Here is a 12,266-nt window from a genome sequence, read left to right as displayed (position 1 = left end):
CTTTGCTAATTCCAAACATCTCACTTTATATACTTGATGTCTTCTGTTTGCATATAAAAATAAAGTACAAAAAACACTGAATGAGATGGTGTGTTCAAACTTTTGCCTGGTAGAGTAGATTGTAAAAAGACATGCACTTTGCCCTAAAACGAGGCCACCGCTCTTGCCTCATAGTAACACTGCTCTTTGGGCCATACATCTTTCAGGAGATCGTCTCGGACTTGGGTCGAGTGAAAAACCATGAGTGAGTGCTTCTCTTGACACAGAAACACACAGCTCCAGGCAGGGCCACAAAAAGGTCAAAGTTCAAGCAAACAAATCGGCTTCGATCTATTCTTCCTGTATTTGAGCATCACTGGTGTGTAGTAATCAATAGAGTTTAGGTTAGATTCAGAGTGTGTTTTCTATGTGAAATAACGGACGGATGTGTGGTGAGCTGCTCTTGGTTTTGCCTGTTTTAAAGCTCCAGGAAGTGACCACATGGACAGGCTTAGCTAACTGGCACACAAGAAATATATGAATAAGTAACTAATACAGATAGGACACAGAAGAGTACGGTAACTAACTACGAATATTTAAAAACACATGAAAAGTGAGAGCTTAAACAACTTTTTTCACAGTAAAATTATAATATAGTTGTTTTCACTGTCTGCTAACTACTGTTATTTGATGGTAAACGTTATTAACAACACTCTACGAAAAAGTAGGTCGGCCATCTCTATCAGTCAAAAGAGAACAACACTGTATAACATGTATTTATAAGGGACTACTTCATAAATTGCCCGAATGTCTGACTTGTTAGTTGAACTTTGATACAGGAGCTTTTAATTCATGATTGCCTATGTCTGAAAAAACACCACGCTACAACTGAAATGGGGAAAAAGCTTTTGGTTCTTTTGCTTCCTGGAAATGGAATACATTTCAAGGACAAGCAAAACTGGATAGATCGGTGCCACTAATGCGCTTTAATAATCTGGTGATCATTTATAATCACACCTACTCCTGTTTTTAATGTTTTAAATGGCCCTATGCAGTTGTTTGTTTTGTTGAAAAAGAGTCTGGTATTGTCATTGGCCTCTCCCTGTATAAATAAAGATAAATGAAATGAAAAATGAAACAATAATTTACGTCTTGCAAACTAGAAGCGCTTTATGGGCACAGACCTTGCCAAGGCGTATGCTATATAACAACTGAAAAAAATCCTCCTATATAAAACTCTCACAAGTTTTTGCTACTGCTAAAAGACCAAAACTATGAAGTGTATTGTTTATGTCATATGTCAGTGAAGTCAGTATTTGTCGTTATTACATATACGGGATGTCACTGTCCGGAGTCATGCATTGTTGTTTTCATTACAACAGCAATCAGTATGAAAATATAGCTATAGCTTTAGCTTTCTCAGTAGCTACACACCACAAACCCACAGCACCGCAGTTGTCCTACCTTTAGGAGAAACGCTACGTGACTTCTTGCTTTCCGAGGGACAGTCGCTGCTGCTGTTCGGAGAGAAGCTTCGTCTTTTGCCCAGAAGGTCGTCTGAAAAACCAAAAACACAACAGGAAAGTCAGCGAGGACAAAGCAATCAAAAGATCCCGTGTTAAACTGCGGCAAAATACAGCAAAGTTTGATCTCATTATATACATATTCCGTGGCTGCTAAAGGATCAGTAGCGTGAATTATAGTGTTTTCGGTCTTTTATTTTTGACAAGGCAATGAATCATGGAAAAATATTGGGGAAAGACTGGACATTTATTTGGAGTCGCTCATTTCTAGGTGAGTAGTTGCTATGTGAGCTCAAGCCAACAATACTATAACGCTATAATTTTAACATTCACATTTATAATAAAAGAAAAACAGAAATTTAAATGAAAAGTAAAGCTGGAAAGACGGTCGTCCGGTGCGTCATAAACCTTCGTAAAAACAATACATGGGGTATCGCTGTTTTAGGTATCATTAGGTATCAATCCCTGGCTTAGTTTGTCTCCTTCCTTCTCTTTCCTTTCAAGGGTCTTTAAAGGCTCCTCATCAGAATCCCCATCTCCCTCCTTCACATTATGTACAATCAGAGCACTCCTTCACTCGTCTTCCCTCATCCCTCTTTCCTCGCTTTGCCTCCTCACACTCCCCCTAAACACACCTCCAATCAATAGGGCCCTAATCAGCGAGAGAGGGGATGCAGAGCACACAGGAAGGAAGAGGCTGTTTGTCATTGTTCTATCTCTTTTAATAGTATCTATTTCATGCACCTTCGCTAACAGCCTCAGCCACTGTTCAGCCACTGTTCCTGCTTTAGAGGTAGCTATTATTCTGTTGTTTTTTTTAAATACTCTCGAGCTTAGCAAGGGTTCAGAGAAAGTTTTTTTTTATAATTTAATATGTGAATTTTATAAAATGCCATTTACTTTATGATTTCGACTTAAATTCTGTTTTATTTTAACAGAAAAATCCCTAATCCCACCTCCATCCAAGGGAAACATTTTAAAAACAATACCAGCGAAGACTTTGAATTTGATTTCATTTATATAGCATTTATATATAAAAACAACTTCAGCTGCCCAAAGTGAGGGAAAGAACAATAAAAATCCAAGCTATCCTGTCTAGCGAGTGTTAAATGCCAGGGAGAAGAGGTCTAGTAATTATGGAGTAAAAAAGTGGAATGTCTTTACCCTTTTCAAACATTATATACAACTATAAGCGCAGGCTGGACTGAGTGAGAGAATCGCTTGTTTCTCACAGCACAGCTAGTCAATAGAGCACCTGCAGCCTCAAAAATCAGATCCTTCACGTGAAACAAACAGCACATTTTGAACATTGGGGACCTACCTGCACTTCGGCATCAAAAACATGCTCGTCTTTGATCAGATAGCCTTTGCAAGTGGTTGTTTAAATGTATAGCCGCTTTGACCCTTAACCTTTCCTATATCATTCCCAACCACACTTGTGTCCTTTCTTTTCCGTAACAAGACAGTTGGGCTGAGGGGGAACACTTAAAGGGGGCTCTGAGGACTTTGTTGGAGCCACTGCAGAAGCCGTGGTGTCGATGAAAGCTGCACACGGGAAAGACAAGATGGAGGAACAGAGGATGGCGAGGGGAGGTTCACTAATGATCTACCGTTTGAAGTATATGCCATTCCCGAGGAGATCCACTGGCCCAAAGTGTGTGTGTGGGGGTGTGTGTGTGTGTGTGTCTGAGGCAGGGTCAGTAGGTCTACACTGGATGAGGTTAATGGACGCACACCTTTTTCACCTCCTTTACCATCTCACTCCTTCGTTTCCAAATAATGTTTCTTTCGTTCACCGATCCTTTCAAAAAATACTTCATGTCTCAACAACAAAGACACCCCCATTAGTTAAACTCCATCTCGCACACACACCCACAGCCCTCTCATGATCAAACGCACACACTTGAGTCGTCTCTCAGGCCCACCTCACTCAAGACACTGCGTCTCCTGCTCCGGGCCCCGGGGCCAGAGATTTGAGGGCGGAAAGCTTTTAAAGCCAATTAAATGGGGCTTCTTAGAGCACCAGCGCTCCTTTTAATGCCCGACTCCCAGCTCAATCCGCTAACCCTGTTACTCCTACCAGCAGCGCTAACAGTCAGGTCGGCTACCTCAGGCTCTCCCCTGGTGGCTCATTCTTAGTAGGGCTACGAAGTTGGGGCAGCAAAAATAATGATGGATTCTGAATGTTCTGAATGCTGTTGAGTTAAAGTTGGAGGTTACAAAGTTAAAGTTGGAGTTACAAACTGCTTATGTTACATGAAGCACAAAAACTTCCAATATTTCTTTGGATGTTGTGGAGTTGTTTTGACTCTCCATTGGCTGAATAAGTCAATTGGCTCTAAAGTTGGCGATGTGCTTGGAGGGTCCTTGTTCAACATTAGACCCTCTGTCTCTAACCTGTTACACATTGGTCTTTCCTCAGGGATCAGGCCAGGTCTTAGAAAAAACAGAGGGACTTAAACCACTTTGGCTGATCTGACAGAGTGGAGCCGACCGTCATTTTTCCTTTCAGCCTATGATTTCCGCTCCTCCCTCAAACTTTAGCTGTCGTCCTGTCGGCGCTCCGTCCCGTGGAGCGTGGTGACAGCTCAGACAGCCAGACTCCTTAATTCCTCTCTTACTCCGTTAATCTGTCATCTTTATCAGGCTGGTCGTGGGGCGGGCGGGGGGAGGAGGGGTGGGCCTCTAGCCGCAGACCCCCGATCAATCTCCACATTACAGCTGACAGAATGGTGCTAATAACTTATTGATCCCTCCGCGTGCGACGGGGGCCTCCGCCGGCCCTGAAAGCCCTGCCATTGATTGGCTTACGGCCGACGGCAGGACGGGCAGAGGGGGGGGACGGGCAGAGGGGCCGGAGGCATGCGCTGAGGGGACGCTGCTGTCAACACATGCAAATCTACAAACAGTGCTCCTCTGGGTCACACATGTTTGAGCTTGAGAGGTCAAAATAAAGACACAATTTAGAGAAGCTGCAAGACGAGTGTCACACATGGAGCGCTCAAGTGTGCACTCATCACTACATGAAACAACAGGTCTGGTAAAATCACTTCCTTTAGTCAACTTCAGTAAATGATCTTCAACCAAATCTGACACAAATGAGACTCAATTGAAGCCACTGTTTTAGGGCTTAGAAAACAGAAAAAAAGTTATTAGCATATGTCTAACTTTGAGTCAGGCTACATTTTAAAAATGGTGGGACTATATTTATTCTTTTGTTTCTTTCATTAATATTAGTTAATTATTTTTGCAATCCGAGGGCTAATCCACACTCGTTCACTTTTGGTTACTGTTGCTAGGGAACAATCAAGCTAATGCTGAATATTAATTTCCTTATAAAAACACACTCCTTTGTTCACAGTGAATTTATAGTTTGTATAAAGATATAATGAGTATGAAGGATTATTACTCTTTCTATGGCCTTCCCCAATTCAACAAATTCAATACTATATTCTAATACATGCCGACCAGTGCAATCATGATTCTTAACCATTTGACTTTGCCTTTTATGCTAATGGTGTAATAAGTGCTTGGTGAAAACTAATCATCATGTGTGCCTTGCACGAACACGCTGGGCTGGCTCACGCGAGCTCTGCCTGAACCAGCCATTTAAAGGTGCACAAATGCACACACACGTGTGTGCTTAAGTGCACACACACACACACACACAGCAGTAACTGCCTGTGGGAGTGTGAGCAGGAGAGCGAGAGAGAGCGGTCCAAAAACACCTTATCTGCCTGAGTCTCCGGTCTGACCGCAGAGCCACAGTTTACAGTCTCCACAGGCAGCCAGGCGCCCGCCCCCCTCCACACTCACACACCTCACCACCGACTGGAGAGGGAGAGAGAGAAAGAGAACAAGAGAGAGAGAGAGAAAGAGAGAGAGAAGAGCAAAGAGAGAGGGGGAGGCAGCCCTCCCGTCTGTCCCTCAGATTTAATTAACGGCCCGCTACGGCACAGTAAGAACCCAGCGCTGCTTCCTCCGCCTGACCCATACACACCCAAACCTGAACACACACAAACTATAAACACACACAAACTCCACATGCACACGCGCACACACAGACGAGCAGCCGCCACAGCGACGCGGGCCTCCCCCAACACCACACTCATTCATCTCTCGTCTTCAGCGTCTGTCTCCAAATGTTCCACCCATCACTGTGTTTTAATCTGCTCTGCTCTTTCAGAGCTCTACTGTAAATCATTAAACTATTGTATGTCCAGAGCAGGACTGCTATAGGAGAGGACATAACAAAAAGAGTCCTTTAATCCTCTTTGCACTTACTCTCAAACTTTATTTCTCTGACACCCACCTGTTGGCGGTCCTCCTGTTCCTTTGGCGTGGGCTCTACCATGTTAAATGGTGAGTCTGTGGATATGTGCGTTTCACTGACAGTCAGACTTAGGGCTGATCGGATTGACTTGTTTACAGACACCAGGCTAGCCGCTAATACTACCTTTTAAATCTGCCTCTAACGCCCAAACTAACAGCTTTTAGGGCCCCGGCACCCTCAGACTGGAGCAGCAGCATGTTCTCCCCTATGTTCTCCCCTCGTACATCCACCATTTTAATAACAACAATAGGACTATGTACACTGTGTTTTTTCCTTCTGTATGGTTATAGAACTGCAAGAAGTTGTATTTATATGTAATAATTTGTTCATTATTTCGTATTATCCCTAAACTTCAGGTCTTATGAGTTGTGAGTAATACCCTACACCCCCCACCCAGTCTGACCGTATGGATAATTAATCTCTTCGTCGAGATGGTCACACAGAGAGGGGCGGCTGAGGTGTTGGGTCTGGCCTCACGATGCCACTTGCTGTGCCATCGGCTAATGGGATAAGAGGAGGGGTTATGTCGGGGCACAACGGGCGGCAATAGGTCATTGTAATGCAAGATTAAACTGGAAAATCAGGTAGTACCAGAGATGCATTGTGAAGTTTTAAAAAATGTACAACAATTCCCTGTAATGTCCAGTGAGTGAGAGTGAGAGTGAAGGGTTGGCTGTATACGTAATATACAACAAAGTAAAGGACATAGTGTAACATTATTGCAACTGATAAAATGCTTAGTTAGAGTTGAATTTTGAGGTTTTTTGCCACTATTTGATGCCTGATGAATAAATATTTGTGTTGAGTTGATTTTAAGTTGAACTGGTGCAATAATATGACAGGATATTGCTTACGATGGACTAACAATATAAAAGAGATTCAAGAGTATCCTAAATAATATGCAAATAACACATAAGTACCCAGTCTGCATTGCCTTACCAATGCCCCAGCCACAGCCATATATCCTGGTCACAGCACAATATCCTCATACGAGCTCCTTGACAAATAGCTGTGATTAAACTCTGTCTGTGTTGTGTCTGTAAGCCAAGGGAAAGGCTCTTAGCTTAGCACACACGCCGGTTTCTTCTGCTCACAACCAAATGGATTAATGGCAAACAAAGCTATTTATTCAGAGGTAATTTAAAACAGGGGCTTTAGCAAAAATCCTGGAGTGCAGCAGGAAATGTGGGAAGAACATTAAGTAATCAAGTTGAGAGCCACCATCAGGAATGACTAATAAGCTTATGTTAAATTCTCCCAATCACACAAATTAGGGTGCATTAGATGGATAATGGAATAATTACATGAGTTACGGAGAGAGAAAAGGTGAGGGGTTGGAAAAGAACAGCAGACCAGACATAAGAGACAAAATACAACTCCAAAGCTAATAGTAGTTGGAAGCAGATAAATACTGTAATTGCAGAACCTAATATCCAATATCACCGGCGTCACAGCATAACTGCCCAAGTCATTCTTTTAGCCAAATTGAGTTTTCTGTCTCATTATACTCTCCAGACCCTGCTGCATCTGTAGGTGTTACTGGCTCCCTCCTCAGCCAATTAGAATATATTTTTTTTAAAGAACACAAACCGCCCCAGTCATCTTACTGACAGTTTATTTTAGTATTTTCCTTGCCTGGCAAATCCAGAATGACGTCTCTCTGTATTTTTGTGTAGATTGATATCAGTCTGGTCTCCACGTTCTCTGTTGCGTCTCACGTCAAATGTGATCGCCCAATCAGATTTGTTTTTTTCAGTGACACATGTGAAACGAAGGAGCTCAATGGTCACCTACGATTTACAAATGAAATCAAATGTATCTCAGCTCAGATTAACACAGTTTAAGTGCTTCGCTGGAGAAATCCGCCATGTTTTTCCTTTAGTTTTTCCGATACAGACAGACCGTGCATGTCCCCAATTGGCTAATTCACCTGTCAATCACACCTATTTGAAAACGATTCAAACTCACATCTTCGTAACGTATTGAAGAAATGTGTATTCTTGATCCCAAGCAAGTATTTTCCCGAAAACCTTGAAAAATGACTTAGGAAATTGCATTATGACCTAACCACATGTAACAAACACAGAGCATGTGTAGTGTCCAAGTCTGGGTAGTTGGTCCCACCTGTTTGTCCGGTGCTGCTGCGCTCAGATTGGCTCTCAGACATGCCGTGCTGCCTCGTGTGGTGAAGGTTGGAGATTATTGTGGAGAGGTCACTGTCCCGACTGCAACACACAACACAAAAATAATATTAGAATCAAAATCCGAGCTAACGTACAAACAATATACACTGGTATTTACAGTGTACTACATACATGCTCACTTTGACAGACTCCTGTATCCAGCACTTTTGGGTCTCATCCCATCTCATCAGCCATATTAGGATGTATTAACCACCATATTCAAACTCATAAGAACTTCAGCAGCTTAAAGACTCTTTGTACGTCTGTGACTGTTGTAGCTTAGTGTTCTGTGAGAGGAACATGACTACTGACCATTTTGGTAATGCAACTCAGTAACTTGTTTCGTGACAGTTATTTCTGTTTAAAATGATTGTTGCTGGTTTGAATCTGGAGTCGGGCAACACAAAAACTCTTAGTGATGAAGATTCTGTGTTACAGAAGGGAGGTTCTATTAAAGTAATATAGTAAAGTGAAGGCAGTAGGTCAGTAGCGGCACGATTCCAGCTCCCACAGATGATTACTGCCGCTGTATCCTTCGGCAAGACACTTAACCCTCCTCGCTCAGTGTCTGCGTACATTAGTGTATGAATGTGTGTGCGAATGGGTGAGTGGTTCCTTGATGTAAAGCACTTTGAATGCCTTGAGGGTGGAAAAGCGCTATATAAAAATGTGACTATTTACTATTTAATGTGGCTTGAAAAAATAATCGTTACAGCTTAAATCTCATCATTTCGGCAAAAAATAACCCAAAATCTTCCAGTAGTGCAAAAAGAAACTGCACTTAAAAAATATTATTCCAGCTTTCATTGAACAATAAGTCGATACAGTAATTATCGTGACAGGTCTAGACATAAGGCTGACATCACGTCTCTCCGTTGTCGTGTGTCCTCTTTACTGCGGCGGCGTGATCTGTGCCGGGGGTCTGGTTATGACGGGGTCTGTGGAGCGTTGGGACAGGGGCGCTGAGTGGCTGCACCGCTGTGACGGGACACGCGGTTTGTGGCTGCTGCATTTGGGTTTTTACAGCCCTGTGATTACAGGCTGCTGCTGTAATGTCAGGCTACCGGTCGCCAGACTGTTTTCCACACGCCACCGCGGAGATGGAGGTTAGAGCGGAGGGCTTAATGCGGCACCCGGGCACCTTTCAGTCAGAGATGGACTTGTTCAAGGAGAAAGGAAAAGTTCAGGACCAAACTGTCACCAAGTTGGTTGCTATGATCATTTTTGGACTAATCACTATTTCTATTTTAGTAAGGAACTTAAATTAACTTAAATAGTGGCTTTTTCGGTCTAAAAGTACCAAAAGGTAAATGGGATAAAGATGTGTTTTACCTCTAAATGTTTTACCAGGAAAAGAAACAAAACTAGGGCTGAGTGATATGACAGAAACATAAACTACCATTTTTTTCTTCATATTGAACCACTTTTAATTTGATTTAATTTGGTCTGTTTAGAACAAATAAAAGAGGCTTTCAATAAAACATTTTGGAAACATAAACAATACAGACTTTTGAATTCCGCTCCAAACCGCATACTTTTATGGACAGAGGATCGGCTGTGGACAATTAGAAATAACTGGATCTCAATTAAAATTTAATTAACTGCACACCCCTACTGCCAACCCATTTTTGAGTTGTGCCAGTGGAGAAAATGTTATATATTGATATTTCTGATGCGTGTCAGCTGTGTTTCAAATGTTCACAAATTAAAACTTTAACAAGAGTCTAGGTCATAAACTGTATAAAGAAGTGGACTAAGTGAGTGTGACGTCATCCGTAGAGTTCGGCTCCAGTCAAATGAAGTTCATAGACGCTAGCGGTTATAGGGGTCAATTTGGAGCCAAGTTGTATCATAGCAACCAAAGAGCCAATCCGGAGCGAGCTGTTGACGGTAACACCTCTTCCAGCCCACACCACTGGTTTAGCTGTCAATCAAAACTGTTGGTAACGCTCAGTAGTTCTTATCTTGATTTACGGACACGAAAGAGAAATAAAAATACCAGGATCATGTAAAGTGGGTCAATACAAGCATTTTAAGACCAAAACTACGAGCGTGACAACAACAGTTACAGAGAGAGGGGTGACAGTTCTTGAACGCAAAGTGAATTGGAACCAGAGTCGATGGAAACGGAAGCGCGCCCAATCTCACTTCCTATTTGGAATGCAGCGGCTAGCAGGTTAGCTATGTCCATTTATATATACAGTCTATGGTTTACGCATGACTTCAAGACACAGTGTCCCAAGAATAAAATTAAATGTAAAAAAGATACACATTATTTTAACAAAAAGGTAACTGATGTTTACAAATGCCAATGACTTTTTCTAACAGTTTTTACTAAAATATTTGTAGAAAAAGTCTTTGTACATTGACTTACACAACACACACCCTGTAGACTATAAGATTCCCCAGCTATTCCAGCTATCAGCGCGTGTTGGGGTTATTATCCAATGGCAAAGAGGCCGTTTTAAGCTGCAAGGACATAGTTAGTGGGGTAATTAGACGCACTTTTCCTGAGCCGTCCCGCCTGTGCTCCAGCTAATGAGGGCTTGGTCCCGCTGCCCCCCCACCTCTGCCCCCCCCCCTCCTCCCCTCCCTCACCACCTCTGTGCTATCTTTAGGAGGCAAAGGCAAGGTCATATTATAGGCCTGACGATGGAGGGAGGGGGGGCGAGGGAGGGTGTCTAAAACCCAGTCACCTGAGTCAGCGCTCCCTGAGGAGATGCTAAGGCGGGGGTTAGCGCGGGAAGGACGGCGCCGCGGGGAAAATGTCTGGAGGCTTTGGGAGCTAAGAAGGACATGAGCCGGTCTTATCGTCCAGGTGCACGCCCGCCACCCTCATCTCATCCTCCGCTCGGCCCGCAGCGGTGAATACAGCCCCCAAGTGCACGTACACACACACGCACACACAAACTGACCTGGATAGAGCCGGGCTAATACGTGCTATAAGATACACAACGGGTCATGGATACTACCAATAATAGAGAGATCACTAGGGAGGATGAGGTATTCAGACAGTAGTATCATGAATGTAATGGGTCATAAATACTGTGTATAGTCAAGAGGTTTTGTTTGAGAACTTTAGAATCAGTCATATTAGACTTAGACCTAGACTTAGACCTAGTATTTTGCAATAAACTCACTCACTGTTTTACATTTCGTTCACTCTTAACCTTAATGGTGAGCTAAAATTGACTTTGTAATAGAAAGAAATCCACTAACTTCCTGTTCAAAACCCCAATACTGATTCTCTGCTGCTAGTCCTGTCTCTTCATAGTTGTATTTCACCATAGAGCAAGCAATATATTTTCAGCGGTTACGTGTATGGCCTGGAGTCTAAATTATTCCAAAAATCCCAAGTAAGAACGAATTATGATGAGGAAAAACATGTGCACATTAAAAATATTGTCTTGCTTTACGCTTTTCTTCGTAATATGTTGCTGTCTGACCTTATTTAAGATCTGATTTGTTTATGTCATATATATGTTAGGAGCAGCAGACCAGCACTTTCACTATGGCCTTTCCCTGGCTGGTCTGTTGCTTGTGTGTAAGATCCTCTCGCTGCCCTACTGAAACATTGGCACCAGGGGCTGAGGTGTCTGCATGAGCTGGCACAGAGTGGCAGTTCCCAGTCGCCACGTCTCTCACACTGAGACACAAACAGGAGGAGAGAGAGAGAAGTGAGAGAGAAGTGGGGAGAGAGAAAAAGGGGAGGAGAGGAGATAGACCCAAGACTATCACAAGAGTTCCAACATCTGGTGCTTAAAGGGCTTATGCTGTTCCCTCCTCCAGCCATGACCATTGAAGCCCACTCCAGCCGGCACATGTGGCCCGCAGCAGCACTGAGAAACTCCAGCAGATTGTGGGCAATAGTCAGCAACTTCGACATAAGGTGGGATCAGGTAGAGTCCTGGCAACGTTTCATATGCAAAGCCGTAAAAAGAGTACAGCGTGGGGTATAAAACAGGGAGTATGATTGATACAGCAGAGTATTATCCATTATTATAAACAATTAATTTTCATATATCAGATAAAATGGGACATTGGCCTCTGAGCACCAAAAGAAGCGCATCAAGTGATATACAGAATGAAAAGGTTGTAGTAAAGCTCACAATAAACAATATAACATACCAGGGAAAACAGGAGATTTTGAAAGAATGGACTAATATTGATATATCCTCTCCTATATGTCTTCAATACGTAACATTTGGAGAATTATTAGAGGGGTTTGAAATAAATGTGAAGACAGTA

The 12,266-nt window shown here is 42.8% G+C and overlaps 1 protein-coding gene across 3 annotated transcripts in view; it reads right to left on the bottom strand.

Annotated features, from left to right (window-relative positions):
• The window catches only part of samd11 (sterile alpha motif domain containing 11), a 48,749-nt gene that overhangs the window by 20,582 nt on the left and 15,901 nt on the right, over positions 1 to 12,266 (bottom strand). For all 3 annotated transcript variants that reach the window (XM_055222797.1, XM_033969718.2, XM_033969719.2), the window contains exons 4-5: positions 7,960 to 8,060; positions 1,444 to 1,536 (exon numbers count right to left, since the gene is read on the bottom strand). In XM_055222797.1, the coding sequence (XP_055078772.1) occupies positions 1,444 to 1,536; positions 7,960 to 8,060 (194 nt within the window). The remainder of the gene's footprint in view (positions 1 to 1,443; positions 1,537 to 7,959; positions 8,061 to 12,266) is intronic.

Source organism: Periophthalmus magnuspinnatus, chromosome 7 (genome assembly GCF_009829125.3).
Source record: "Periophthalmus magnuspinnatus isolate fPerMag1 chromosome 7, fPerMag1.2.pri, whole genome shotgun sequence".
NCBI lineage: Eukaryota > Metazoa > Chordata > Actinopteri > Gobiiformes > Gobiidae > Periophthalmus > Periophthalmus magnuspinnatus.
The sequence above is the reverse complement of the archived record's forward strand: the minus strand, read 5'-3'. Positions and strand labels throughout refer to the sequence as shown.